Consider the following 15945-nt stretch of genomic DNA (forward strand, 5'->3'; position numbering starts at 1 on the left):
GGGCTTTATCCAAAATCTCGGAGTTAAAACCTAACATGTAGATTTTGGACTTTATCCAAAATCTCGGAGTTAAAACCTAACATGCAGCCTCTACAAAGCTCACTCTACACCCTAGGAGGGGAAAACCTTTCAAATAGAGAGAAATACGCTTCAAATCGGGGAATGACTTTATTATGAATTAAAAGGATTTTCTTATAAATTATTATGAATTAAAAGGAATTTATTATAAATTTTAAAACACTCCCGGTTTCCATCTAAAAACTATTTTTCTAAAGGACCTAAGTCTAATTATCTCTTTAATTAATTGGACTCCTATGCATTCAGCTGGGCTAAACATCAATGCCAAGTGGCATATTTAAAATATGGTACAAACAATTATGGCAATAGTTTTATGTTTCATATATACATGCCGATGAAAATCTAGAGGCTTCATTATTACAAGAGGCAATCGGCAATCTGACTCTATTATTTCGTGATTAATTGTTTGCATTTTGATGGTATTTGATACGTTAATTACCTATTGGCTTGATCACAATTATCATTATTATCATTATGTTGCTATTGGTTTTCGTCTTTATTTGGATAACTTGAAAATCTATTTTATGAACTCAACCTGTCGCTTGTATTAATTAATAAAGCCATGCCATTTATTTGTCCACTGTGTACATAGATTGTTGTTCTACTGATAGATAAAACACACAACTTGAGGTTGATTTTAGTGAGTCTGCACATCCTGTAAAGTCAGCATTTGCATATCCTACTAGCTCCAAACTATCACTCCTTTTATACATTAGTTTATGATCTTTGGTTCTCGATCTGCAAATATCTCATTACCTTCTTTCCAGCCACCCAGTGTGCCTGTCCTAGATTGGATTGAAATCTTCCCAAAGCATTTATAGGGAAGGCTATATCAGGTCTTGTGCAAACCTAATCATATTTTAGACTACCTATCAGTGATTCATAAGGTTTGTCACTCTTCTCTTGCTTCTCTTGATTTGTTTGAGGTGCTTGTTTTCTACTCAATTTGTCACCTGTAGCGCATCACTCCCAGGCTCCCAGCAGCACAGTTCTACATGTTAAACCTCTTAAGTACCTTCTCGATCAATGTAAGCTTTATGTGACAATTCGAGAACCCCTCTTTTTCTATCCCTTCTTATCTCAATGCCTAAAACATATATATGAGGCTTCTCCTAAATCTGGCATCCCAAAACTCTTAGAAGAAATAGCTTTAGTATCATGCAAAATTGTTAAATTGCTACTAGCCCTAAGAAAGCTATGAGTCTACAATCTACATTGTGATAACAAGTCCTCTATAGAGATTGCTCATAATCCTGTGATCGATATATATAACATGATCAAACTAAACATGTGGAGGTTGGTTGATATTTCATTGAGGAAAAGCTGGAGGCTGAAATAATCAATTTTCATTTGTGAATCTAGAGGATTAGTTAGCAGATAATCTTACCAAGGTGGGTTTCGAACAAGTTATTTCTTGACACACTAGACTAGTTGGGCATGTGAGATATATATCGAAGCTCCAACTTGAGAAAAAGTGTTGCGTGAGTCCTAATTAAGTCAGGATTATTTTATTTGTAATTATTTAGTTCTTTTTTACTTACCTCGTATCACAAGGTTTCTTTTACCTTCGTATAAATACCTTCTTTGTAAAGAAGAATAAACATATAAAATGTTTTTATCCTAAACATAGATTATTGACACCTGCAATACTGCAAGTTAAATCTCAAATTTCTCAATTGCATCTTTAATAAGCTGACATTTAAGTACAATGTACTTAGTACGATCATGACTATAAAAAAAATCAAAGAAATAAATACGTATAAAATTTTAATAATTAACTCATAAGGGAGAATGATATCACTCACATACATGCATATATAGTCAATTAGCTATATGTTTTCATTAAATTTTTACATATTAATGTCGCAGAATCTCCTCTATATATATATATATATTATATATACCTGTTACAGAGTCATTCTCGGAATATATTGGTTAATCCAGTTTGTTTATGAGTTATTAATTGAAAACATACGTTTGACATATATACAGAGGAGATATATATATATATATATAATTAAGAAATGGAACCGATGAAGTTAATTAAGCTAGATATAATAATGCAAGGGGTATGAGTTCCACCTAACATGACAACATGCAACTAATTGATCCTAGGAAAAAAGACGCCCCCAGCACAACCCCCAATATTGTCCATTTCGCCAGTAGTCATACATCATATTAACAAATCCTAAACGTAATGTATATGAACATATTTATTCGAATTCGAAGCCAATGAGATCATCATCTGAAAACGAATATCCGCACATCATGGGAAGCCTCAAATATAGTCAATGTCAATTCTTATATCACAAAACATCATACCTGGTTCAGTTCCATTCATTGATCGACTTCTCAAATTTCTTTATTGACAGAAAGAAACACATGCACAAGTTATATATTTATGTATAGGGATTTTATCTAGAGAGGATGTCTGTATTTTACAAAATGTGTGGATGTGGACTATCTGGTCGCCATCTAGTAAACAGTGGCAAATTTTGTTAGAGTACAAATGCTATAGCAAATTTGGTAGCTAGGGTTTAGCAGAAGTATATGGGATGACAACCGGATAGTCCACATCCGCAAATTTTTGTAAAGTACAGACATTCACTTTAGAGAAGAACTTTATATATATTTAATATTTTTTGGTGCCGACTTTTGCAATGCACATTAAAAGAAATACACAAAGCATTAAAAGAAAATTGTTTGAGCTTTGAACGAACGTGTTTGACGGTTCGAAACATGGGAGTAGTTATAATTAATCCAATGTGTATTGATTAAAGACACATTATCATAACCACGTTTTCATGAGTTGTACTTGTAACAATGGGCATAAAAGGATATTTGAAAGAGGTCTAATCCCTGACCAAAAATGAAAAAGAAACGCAATTGATATATAAGAACCACGAGAAGATGACATGAGAGCTTCATAAGATCCAATATGGTAGGCCAGTTTTCGTTTACAATGGTTCATTGATTGAATATGGCAGCTATTTTCGATGATGAGTTTCAGTAAGAAAAAAGGTGATCGAAGAAAGAAAGTTCCATGATAGGCAAGAACTAGAGGAAGAACTACAGATTATTGATGGTGCACCTCGTTAAGTATGTGTTAATAACTTAATATCCAATAAAACAATAAAATTAAGAAATTTATTTTTAAGTGAAGTGTATTTTTAACTATGATAAGATTTTTAACGGTAAAAAATGTGTGCAACTTTATGTAATTTTCATTGTGTTCCTTGAACCTATATATAAAAAATTTCCAAACATACCATTATATTGTAGGTCTCATTCCTCAAACACCATCTCCATGCAACAAATTCAGTCAGAAAAAAATAAATTAATTGTTGAACTTTAATTAATTAAATAAATAAATAGCGCATTTTCACTAAAAATAATGAAAGGATAATATATAATAATGATGAAATAGCGTACTGATCAATCATCATCTTTGAATAAAAAATTAGCATTTGGAATCATAGCAGTGTTATACATGACATACATATGTATGTGTATATATATCAATAATGCTAGTTGTCCACATTTTTTTTTCATATTTGTATCCCACCTGATGTGTCATTACTTTACTGGAAGAATATATATATTTTTTTTTTAGGTTTTTTTATTTTATTTTTAATATCTAATGTATGACTACCATGTAAAATGGTATAAAATTGTGGTATAAAAATATGATAAGTGTAGTATTACTGTATATATGTATATATATAGAGGTGATAACCGAAACCCAAATCTTAAGTTAATTAGTCTCAGTGGTTGAGGGAGATGGCATTACAAGTCCTGCGTACGTCATCATCTTTGAATAAAAAAGGGTTTATTTCATATTTAGTACCTAAACTTTGACCCTTGTCTTAATGTGGTACCTAAACTTTTATTTGTCTCAATTGAGTACCTAAACTTTTATTTTGTGTCTAATAGGTACCAAAATGAATTTTTGTTAAAATTGTCAATAAAAATTAGGGGCAATATAGTCAAAGTATATTTTAATTATTTTCTTTATATGTTTAAAATTATTAAAAAAAAACACACAACAAACAAAAAAATTAAAAATTAAAATTAAAAAATAAATTTTTTGAAGTGACTATATTGCCCCTAACTTTTGTTGATAATTTTAACAGAAATTCATTTTGGTACCTATTAGACACAAAATAAAAGTTTAGGTACTCAATTGGGACAAATAAAAGTTTAGGTACCACATTAAATATGAAAAAAACCCAATAAAAAATTAGCATTTGGAATCATAGCAGTGTCATACATTACGTACATATGTATGTGTGTATATATATATATATATATATATAGGTGGTAACCGAAACCCAAATCTTAAGTTAATTAGTCCCAGTGGTTTAGGGAAATGGCATTAAAAGTCCTTTCTGCCCTGGACAGTGCAAAAATCCAGTACTACCACTTCAAAGCCATTGTTGTCGCAGGCATGGGTCTCTTCACTGACGCTTACGATCTCTTCTCCATTACACCCATCATGAAGCTAATCGGACGGAAATACTACGAGGACCAACCCCACAACAGCAGCGTTCCACCGGTCGTCGTCTCCACCATGGTGGGCCTAGCTCTTCTCGGCACCGCCATCGGCCAACTCGTCTTCGGCTGGCTCGGTGATCGCATAGGACGGCGTCGTATGTACGGCTTCGCATTGATGCTCATGGTAGTGGGGTCCATTGGGTGTGGATTGTCTGCTGGGCGTTCCAGGGGCGCTGTGCTGCTCAGCCTCGGCTTCTTCAGGTTCCTGCTGGGGCTTGGGATTGGAGGGGACTACCCTCTGTCAGCTACCATCATGTCGGAGTTTGCTAACAAGAGGACACGTGGAGCCTTTATAGCTGCCGTGTTCTCCATGCAAGGGTTTGGGATTTTGGCCAGCTCGGCGGTCACCATGGTGGTGTGTACCATCTTCGACCAAGGCGGATCGAACGCGTCCCCGGAAGCTGATACTGCATGGAGGTTGATAGTGATGATCGGTGCAATCCCCGCTGGCTTGACCTACTACTGGCGTATGATGATGCCTGAAACTGCTAGGTAATATTAGTATATTTTTCTTTTATTTATTTATTTTTTGGCTAAACATGATTTAACCACGTATATAGATTCAAAACCCACAAACAACCCCAACACGTACACCACAACAATATATCCCTTGGATAGGAACTAGGAAGGATCATGCTTGAAATCATTAAATTATTGTCTCTAGCTAGCCCGCACCTATAGTTAACTTTGATTTTATCTGAAATTATAATTGGCTGTCACATGCATACAAAAAATAAAAATAAAAAATACCATGCACTTATTACAAATTTATGGGATATTTGGATATTAGCCCTTTAAACTAATTTTTTTATAAAGTCTAACACCATTACTTTTTTTTTTTAATAGCTAAAACCTATATTCAAAATCTTACGCCATGTAGGATAACAATAATTCATTATTTTCCTATTATTTATGAGTTTTGCCATTATGTAATTAATGTTGATTTCAGATTTAAATCACTAACTTATAAGAAAATTTTTTTAATTCATAATAAAGTTATTTAATTTATAAGATTTTTTTTTAAATTCATAATAAAGTCTTTTTAACTTATAAGAAATTTTTTAAATTAATAATAAAGTCATTTTAATTTATAACAAAATTATTTTAATTTATAATAAAGTTCTCCTCAATTTGAAGGGTATTTCCCCTCTTAGGATGTTGAGTAAGATTTGTAGAAGTTACATGTTAGTCCAAACAATAAATTATGAGCTTTAAAAGCACCAAAGATTTAGGAAGCAATAAAATCAGTTACCAACAATAAATAGTCAAATAAAAAAAAAGTCTGACAAAGGGTTGAGAGCATAAAAGAGATTTACAAAATCTAAATTTTAAAAAACGTTGACTAAAAAATATAAATATGAAAAGTAGGTGAGTTGTCAACTAGTCAAATGGGTTAATACATGAAAAAAGAAATATGTACGTTATAATGAAAGAGATATAAATTTGACGGATATTTTCCTAATTTTCTATAAATTTATCTATTTCAAATAAATTAAACATTTCTTAGCCATAGAAATTACCAGAACATGCATGATGGTTTTGAAGCAAGCTGTGGCTATCGCGCATGTAGTGTACTTTAGGTTTACTTCTGCAATGTAATAGTTGACTTCATTTTAATATAGTAATGCAATCCAATAATCTGACTCGTCCCCTTGAAAATTGTGCATGTAAAAAATAGGAAATTTCTTTGAATGATTCAATTAGGGCATTTTCAATTTATAATCCTTTTGTGTTATTTAATTGATCTTTCAGATATACTGCTTTGGTTGAACTAAATGTCGTCCAAGCAGCTAAGGACATGGAGAAAGTGTTGGATGTTTCTATGTATCAAACTGCAGAAGATGAACCATTTCCAAAAAGTCCATCATCATACTCCCTCTTCTCTAAGCAATTTGTTCGTCTCCATGGTCGCGATCTATTCTCGTGTGGTGTTTCATGGTTTCTTGTTGACGTCGTCTTCTATAGCAGCAACCTCTTTCAATCTCAAATTTATGACCATTATCTTCCACATAAATCAAAAGTGAATGCCTACCAAGATGCATATAATGTTGCAAAACTTCAAGCAATCGTTGCAGTGTGTTCCACAATTCCAGGTTATTGGGTTACCGTTTATTTCATTGATCGCATTGGAAGAGTTAAACTCCAAGCGATAGGGTTTTTCTTCATGGCAATAGTTTATTTTGCAATTGGGATACCGTACAACCTGTATTGGAAGAAGCATACAAATATAGGCTTCATGTTCCTCTACGCTCTCACATTTTTCTTCTCAAATTTTGGACCAAACACTACCACTTTCATAGTACGTACCAGCAGAGCTTTTTCCAGCTAGATTTAGATGTACATGTAATGGGATATCTGGAGCCTCTGGGAAGGTGGGCGCTATCATCGGTGCAGTTGGTTTTTTGTGGGCTTCACATAGTGAGCCAACTAATGGTTATCCCAAAGCAATTGGGATGTCGACCTCATTAGTGATCTTGGGTGGGGTTTGTATTGTCGGAATGCTGGTGACAATTTGCTTTACGAGTGAAACCACAGGCAGATCCTTGGAAGAGAATGAGAAAGAAGACATTGATGAATCCGATATTGGTGGACGTTTCCAGCGTAGAAGTTTTATCGATGGTAGCTTGATCACACCACATCCATCGTTGGATGAAGTTACAACTCCGTAGGGATAAAAACCATTTCAGTATTAATTGAAGCTATGTTGTATTATTTGATACAACATTTTCTTTGAGTCTCTAATCACAATGAACTAATGGACTAGATTTCCCTCTCTAGCTAAAAGCATTTGTAATTATGTGAGATTAGATTTGATGCAGCCCTTGTGGCCGGTGTGCTTGCTTTGCTTACACCCAAAAAAGATGGTTCAAGATGTACGTGTGTTGACAGTCGTGCCATCAATAAATCATTGTGTGATACATGTTCCCTAAAAATAGAGAATGTTCAATGGTTGAGAAAAAGACCATTAAAAGCCACAATGTAAGTAAATATGGTGAATGTACTAATAGTCTGAAGAACATATATGGTTGAACTCACTAAAAACAAAATTTAGCTGCCTACAGATATGGAAAAATATTACTCTTTCTGCAATGCTTTGAGGATGAGTGGCACAACCTCGCTTAGCTCTAACTTTGCAAGGTATAGAATCTTGGAGTTGCAGGAATTTCTGCTGAAGTTTTTGGTAAACTCAAGTGGTGGGATAATATATGAATCCGGTTTCCAAGCTCTCCTCCATTCTAATTAATGAAGATGATTCAAAATAAGTAAAATATGCAACAAGAATTTGAGGAAATTCAACGATATAAACAAATTAATACCTGAGCAACAGAAAATTGCTTCCCGTCGTTATCTTGCTCTCTTCTCAGGCCACCTAAATTCTCTACGTACAAAGTTTGATGGATCGTTCCAAGTTCCAAATGGGAATCCTCACTACAAGAATTAGGGCCTTAATTTACACACAGGTCAAATGGGGCCTGTTATGGATCTGACCCCCCTGTTCAGTAAATGGAGACTCTTATACTTGCAAGTCCTCCTTTATTTCACTGGTGACTCCAGTTTGAAGTTGTAATTATTAATAATCATTCAATAATTTAATACATTTTAAACTCACACAACTGTCTCTAAATTTATGAGTTTTGGTTTTAGAAAATTTTTAACATACTTTATGGTTTTAATATGAATTGAGTTGACACTTGTGGTCCCAAACCTATCTGCTCTCTCTCAAACTCTCTGGATTTCTCGATGCGCTCTCTCACCTTCTTCAAACCCTCTCTTCTCTCTAACCCTCTCTGCTGCTGTCTCTCTCAAACCAACTCGATTTGCTCTCTCTCTTCCTCTCTCTCACTCGCCCTTTTCTCTTTCTCAGCTGTCGTTGGTTACGAAATAGGGAAGCAAACATAAGGTTTCTCTTTCTATCTCTGAAAGATCACGAAAGTCTTTAATGTCTAAATAAATTTTTAAAATTTTGAAGTTGTTTTGTTTAATTTCAAGATCCCACACTGATTAGGGTTTTAATTTTTGTTTTCACACTAATTAGGGTTATAATTTTGGGTTTTGATTTTTGTTTTATTTAGGATTTAGGGTTTCACGTTTTTATCAATCTTGTTGATGCAAATTTCCGTAAGATAGATGCAACAACTTAAATGGATGATCTGGCTAATAGGAAGCTTTGTTGGATGATGATTAGGATGGTGACTTATGATGATCAAGACTTATGGAATTACTGGTTGAAGCTGACAAGATCTTCCTGCATGAACACAAGATCAAAGGAGATGAACCGGTGTGGTACCAGCCAAATACCACTACAAGAAAAAAAACCCTTTGACAACGTGCAATGTGCATTGTTAAAGTAGATACAAAACGTGCACCTGCACGTGGTCGTACGACATGTCGTTAAAAAGTGAGATCCTTTAACAACGTGCATTGCATGTTGCTAAAAAAGGCGATGCACGTCGTCACAATATCTGATCATTCGTTCATAGTGGGTGTAAGACGACGTGCGCACGTTGTAGTCTAGTTAATCAACAACGTGTTATGCATGTTGCGGTAAGGTTTCAACAACACGCAATCGCATGTTGTTGTTTATTTTTTGACAACTTTGAATTACACGTTGTCATTCATATATATATTTTAATAATTAATTTGGCAAACCAATGTTAACCACCAATTTGACCTAATAATTAAGTAACAAAATAGTACGTTATCTATCAATTGTTCAAAATCAAAGCAAAACCATTAATCTACCAATAATAAAATATTTTTCAGTCTAATTGATAAGTAAAATAGACAAAAAGTTAGATTTTCAATAAACATCAATTCTCCATGTCAAAACTAAACAACAAAAACCAAATCTAGGACAACTTGTATTACAAAAAACCCCAACAATACTATTTGTCTTATGAAAAGAATGATCCACTTAGCTGCCAGACTTGCAATCCTCATTCAAAACATGGTATGAACCCAAATTCCATTGAACTTAAAGTGCATCTCCAGTAGTTGGTGTACCACTCTTCATTTTTCATTGCAGTAGCAAGGTTGACCATACATATGCATGCCTCTGTCACCACCAATGAGAGAAAAGAATGGTAGAGAAAAAATTGATTAGAAAAGGAAGTAACAAAGAAAACAAAAAAAAAAGCTAATAATTTGAGGGAAATGATTGGAGGGAGGGAGGGCAGTATGGAGCATTTTTGTCTTTAACATGCTGTGTAATTCCTTTGCAAAAGCCAAAAGGTCCAAGTTCTTTGTTTCATGACCATACAGATACATGATTTAGTGATAAAAGCAGTAAAGCTATTATCACTACAACAAAATTGTCAATAGATATCACCAATTTTATATCAGATTTAAAATTGACTGATATTGTAAAAATTATAATATCAGTTAATTTTTTAGCTGATTTCTAAACTCTATTAGATATCACATAGTTTTTTTCAACTGATATATAATTTTTCCTTTTTTCTAAAAATTTATAAAGACATCAATCTAAACTATCAACTGATATCTTAACATACCATTTATAATTTTCTTGTCCTAACACCCAAACATACCTGATATGTAATGATTTTTTTCCGACTTAACCTAGCTCCCAACACTTAAATACAAATTCTATATATACTAAAAAATTAAAACCTAGGTCAGTTCTCACTTCTCTGTATGTCTGTCTCTCGCAAAGTCGCAAGTCGCAAAAACTCTCTCAGCTGAGCCTCACACACCTGCCGTCGCCGTCGTTGTCGCCACTCCCAGACTTCCTAGTGAGTTCGTCTGTCTCTGTCACTCTCACTTCTCTGTCTCTCTCTCACCCTCTGACTCTTAGCCTCTCCCTTTGCAGACACACTTCTCACCTGACCAGTTGCACCCCAGCCTCTCTATTGCCGTCGCCGCTGCCGCTTGAAGATCCTCTCGACAGGTTATGGTAAGTGTTTATCATGTTTTTAATTTTTTCCCCAATTCATTTAGTTGGTTTCTGGATTTTTTGATTTAGTTTGATTGAGCATTTGGTTTGTGATTTAGTTGTATTTGTGCTGGTTTATGTTTTCTGAATTTTTGGGTAAATTAGTTTGCTCACAAGGGGGTTTCAACCAATCTGAGGAAATTGGCTAATATTCTTCCCTCCGATTCTCGTTCTCTTGCGGTGAGTCTCTTCCCATCCTCCTGGTTGTTTGTTGCATTCAAGTTGTTCTCTTTCATTTCATTGAATCATGTCGCCCAGCACTTATTCTCAAAATGACAAGCTCAAGGTCACGCCTTTGATAGTGGAGAGTGAGAGAGAGAGAGAGAGAGAGAGAGAGAGAGAGAGAGAGTTATTAGAAGTGGGTTGGACCATTTCTTCATCTTCAGATGAAGAAACTGAGAACTTGGGTAAAGTCGGATGCTTTTAGGTCAGGCCAAAATGTTATGGACAACCTTATTTCATATCTTTTACCTTTTCCTTCTAATTCGTATAATGTAAGAGTAAGAGTTTCCAACTGAGACTTATTAACTTACAGTAAAAGTTTCTTTCTGATTCGCATAATGTTTCATCTGCTACTTTTTGGGAAAATTGATACTCATTCCACCTGATACTTTTACAATTTCTGATACTCATTCCACCTACTCAGGATAGATTCTTTATGATAACAAAAGCACTGATAAAATTGATGACCATTTTAATGCCCAATCTATTAAGTAGCAAGGGAATCATGTGTGTTATCATTGACTTCAACTTTCAAAAACCTATGGTTTTGTTAAATGCTATGAATGATAAAACTTTTTTAGTGGGGTCCAAATTGTTTGAATTTCCTATTTTCCTCATCTGCATAAAAAAGATTCCTTCATAACTTTGACTCTGAAGCAATGACTTAGAAAATTGGCACCTCCACCTTCTTGTATAGTTAGAAAGACACTTCTCCCTAGAATCAAATCTTATTTTATTGTAGCAGCAAAAAATAAATTGCAAAAATAAAATAAAATCTTATTTTATATTGAATAGAATTGACAGACTTTTAAGTACTAATGATCTTTTGCCTATTGTTACAATCATTCCCCATCCACAATTTAATACTTGTGGATTAACATAATAAACAAGTGACAATAATATCATGCACCTCTCTTTTGTGGCTGCGGATATAAATTTTTTTTTTTTTTAAATTCAGATTTGGTGAGTGCTTGTACATTGGATATTCCTCTACTTTATTTGTGGTTCTAGCTAGCTAATACTGGATTATGGCATGTGATGTAATCTTGAAACACTAATGGCTTTGTAGTACTAATGCTATAATTAATATGATATGAAAATGAGATATAAAGGCAAAATGCTTAGTTCCCAAATAAAGAGCAGTTGAGAACCTTGGATTTGAATATGACCCATGTTGAAACCTTGTCCATTCTTTCAACTTTTTCCACATTTGAACTCTATTTTCTTTTTCATTGTACTCATTATCAGTGGCTCCAATTGCATGTTTTAGATAAAACTATTTTCTTTTTCCTTTATATTCTGGTAAGAATTTTGGGAAGGAAATAGACCCCAAAAAGCAGCAGAGGGTGCATCCAAAAAGAGTTTATACCTTGCCAACTGAGACTTATTACCTTACAGTAAGAGTTTCCTTAATTTTTATTTTTATCTTTTTTGGGTTCTTATACATCTAATGAGTTTTGGAAATGACTTAGTGAGACATTAAGCCCTTTGTGGTGGAATCTTTGGTGTTGTAAATTGCTATATGTGACTAAATCTCAAAAGATTTTTCTGTAATTTTGACTATGTGACTTCTTGTAACTTGAAGTTCATACATTGATGCTATTCTAGATGCTTGATACACTAAGGATTGTATTTAACTTAGTATTTGTTTAATCTATGCAGATAAATGTGATAACCAGTCAGCCTTAAACTGTTTTGAGCTAATGTGATAAATGTGATACTTAATATTTAACTTAGCATTTAACTTAGTATTTGTTTATGTCTATGCAGATAGATGTGATAAGGAAGTTTTTGACTCTCAAAGGGCTTTGTTTGGAGATGCTAAGGAAAAGTAAAGTTTCTAAGTGTCAATTGTCAAGTTTCTTATTATTTAAGGCCTACTTGGCACTTGATATACAACTTGGTTTTATTCTAATTAATAAGTATAACTCTTTGGTTTTAGAATTTGTTGCAATTCTAGTATAATTTTTGTTGTATAGTTAGTAGCTTGATAATTCCTAATGCTTAAGTGTATTTTCACAATGAAATTATAAATACAATTATTGTATTATAGGGAATGTACAATTTCAATTTATTGTTTTATATATCTATTTTGTAGATGAGTTATTTTGTAGTAGTGCTATATATATATTCCATCAATTCTTTGAGGGCATGGGACTTGGTGGCTGCATCTCTCAGGTATGACACGACAGCTAGCCTGTAGTACATGACCTGCATATCTTTTATATTTCACTAAAGCCTAAGAACCTTCGATTTGTTCCACATACCTCATAGGTGATTTAAATTTTTTGTTTTAACTTTATGATGAATTTTATGCTTATTTTAATTTTTTTAGCCACTTATCCCATGAATTTGTTTTCCTCATTTGTTCCTCCAGAATACACATGTTTGATTAGAGTGTCATGTACTTTAGATAATATGTTATATATTAATCAATTGAATTAACTGATTAGGTGAAGCTTAGTTTATTTCCATTTCTTATGCTTCCAATCAACATTTTTACCTTGGTCAAAACCTTTATATATATATATTCATCACTATCAACTTTTTTATTTTGTATGTACAACATTGGGTATAGATTCTTTTCTTGTGTGTATTGTTGTGATTTTGTTTTTAAATCTTGGACAATTTGTTCAGTATATTAGCCAATAATATTTAAGACCATTGCATTATGCTTTTGCAGGTCTAGTGTTCATGAGAAGAGCTTATGTATATTTAGTCTCAATCAACACAACTTTAAGATGTGAATGATTCTATTCCACTAGCTAGATGAAGTTGTCCGCTTCGGATCCTCAAATTAGTACCATCAGTCATACCTTAGTAATTATGTATTTCCTTAACTATAGAACTACTTGTTGGATATTGTATTGTAATTCATTTTTGGGTACTTTGAATGTTATTGTTACTTGAAATATGAAATACATGGGAATGAAAGATTTTATACTTGTACAAATTTCAGACTATTTCAAATTATAGGCACAATTGTATGTTCCATTCATTGATATCCCTTTTAGGTGAAAAAAAACTGATATATATCATACATTCCAAATCCTTTTTTTAAACTTGAAATAATAAACAATATCAGTTTTGGTCTAAAAACTGAAATGTTATACTGTTTTGATATTAGGTTCTTTCTCAGACCTAATATATAAATAATGTTTAGATATCAGGGCATGTTCCATACCTGATATTAATAGCCAGATTACATATCAGATTTTACCATATACCTGATATTGATACATGATTTTAAATCACATTCTACCTCAAACCTGATATTGATACTATGGTTTTATATCATATTCTACCTCAAATACGATATCTATTAATCAGAACTATTGATACTCGGATTTTATAGATATCAGAAATAATATCAAATTAGATATCCATTTTGTATTTAGGACATCAGGTTGAAAAAGAAAAATGATATATAAACAATGTTTACATATCAGTTTAAAACTGATATCTAAAATATGAACATTAGATATCACGACGCGCTATATCAGACGGCTACCCAAATAGATATCAGTCCACGACTGATATCTATCGACATTTTTGTTGTAGTGTATTCTCTTCAACTAGCAACAAACCTTAGAAAAAAAAGAAGACATGTACATGATTCAAACTAACAACAAATATAAATACAAAAGTCAATGGGAGTATGGAAAAGAAATATAACATATATTAAACTCAACATCAACTAGCAGTCCAGCTATATATATATAAAAACAAATTGAACAAAAGACATTAAATTCAACTATAAAAGACATGTCCTCATAAATTTACTGCAATCTAGGTTTATAATTTTTTTAGCCATCACACAAATTGTTACACTATGCATCACAAACTCAAATCATGTTGAACAACTTGTTTAAACAGAAAATTTGGACACACATATGTCCTTACTTACGTACACATATGTATACATGCATGCAAAGGAAATTGCTGCTACATCAATAAAATTTGTGTTTTCTTTTTCATGTTTAGACATATTTGTTGCTGCTACAAGTGTAGAGAGGTGATTTACATATTTGGTGAATTTATGTATTGGTGTTTCATATATGTATGTAATTCGTTAAACCTGCTAGAATCGACACCGAATATAAATTAAATTTATGACCACTATCAAAAAGTTGAGAACAATTTATCTTTTGCATTTGGGTCAGCTGGGATTGAAACATATTATAAAGAATATTCCTTCTATAAATAAGTACAAAAGCAAGATCATTTTAGATAGAAGAATCTGCAACTATTTATTTACTCCACAAAAACTATAGCACAAGGTGGTGGTCCCACAGTCAAAATTAATATTTCTACATTTTAAGTAGCTAAAACATATCAAACGTGAAATCAGAGAAGGATGGAAGAAGGAAGGGAGGGAGGGAAGGGGGAAGGGAAGAGAGAACCTCTTACAGCTTGTAAAAAAAAAAAAAAAGAAGCAAATCTGTTAAGAATAGGAGCATCATCAGTTGTTGCTCCTTTACAGCTTGAGCTAATTAAGACGGTAGTGCATCAAAATTGGATTCTCTCTCTACATAGCTAGTGTGTAAATAGTGTCACCATCCTACTTTTCTAATTGCATACATAAAAAGTCTATGATTGTGTTTGAATGTGTATGTACACAAACAATTAAGAAAAACAGAAATTGAGAGAAGCAGAAAACTATTGATGCATTGACAACTAGAAAAAACTATGGAATACCTTTCAAATAAGAAACTCCAGAATCAGTGATGTTACAGTTGGATATCTGTAATTCATTCAGGTTAGCAAACTTCCTACGAGCATATGTTGGAGACATGCATCAATGATGCTTACCACTCAACATCTCCTCAATGAGCTCCATCTACTCATTGTAGTCTGCATAAGTCATTGTACTCAGTCATTTCACCTTCATTTGATTAAATGAAAAACAATATAAGGAATAAGCAAGTAATTAAGTAGTATTGATTTACCACTCAACATTTCCTTAGTGAGCTCCATCAATTGATTGTAGTCTGCAAAAGTCATACAGAAATTACAGGTAGTGAACTGAGGATTATGAGTCATTTCACCTTCTTTGGATTTAATGCAAACAATATGAGGAATAAGTGTATCAATGTTGGAAGGGACATACAGACAATGCAATGCTGGTATAATTTAAC

The 15945-nt window shown here is 33.1% G+C and overlaps 1 protein-coding gene and 1 pseudogene across 3 annotated transcripts; both read left to right on the plus strand.

Moving 5' to 3' along the window:
• The first annotated feature begins 4447 nt into the window (after positions 1-4447).
• On the plus strand, positions 4448-7301 carry LOC147273046 (putative inorganic phosphate transporter 1-9 pseudogene; annotated as a pseudogene).
• A 2949-nt stretch (positions 7302-10250) lies between these two features.
• On the plus strand, positions 10251-13746 carry LOC147273047 (uncharacterized). Of its 3 annotated transcripts, XM_086227986.1 has the most exons (7): positions 10251-10385; positions 10463-10546; positions 10691-10765; positions 12115-12204; positions 12578-12638; positions 12906-12985; positions 13491-13746. In XM_086227986.1, the coding sequence occupies exons 2-7, from the start codon at positions 10544-10546 to the stop codon at positions 13494-13496; spliced, it is 315 nt and encodes a 104-aa protein (XP_086084112.1). In that variant the 5' UTR covers positions 10251-10385; positions 10463-10543; the 3' UTR covers positions 13497-13746. The 3 variants fall into 3 exon arrangements, with proteins under 3 accessions (XP_086084112.1, XP_086084113.1, XP_086084114.1); XM_086227987.1 differs by lacking the exon at positions 12906-12985; XM_086227988.1 differs by lacking the exon at positions 12115-12204.
• Positions 13747-15945: the final 2199 nt, after the last annotated feature.

The sequence above is a fragment of the Dryas octopetala genome, chromosome 9 (genome assembly GCF_963921425.1).
Source record: "Dryas octopetala chromosome 9, drDryOcto1.1, whole genome shotgun sequence".
NCBI classification, from domain to species: domain Eukaryota; kingdom Viridiplantae; phylum Streptophyta; class Magnoliopsida; order Rosales; family Rosaceae; genus Dryas; species Dryas octopetala.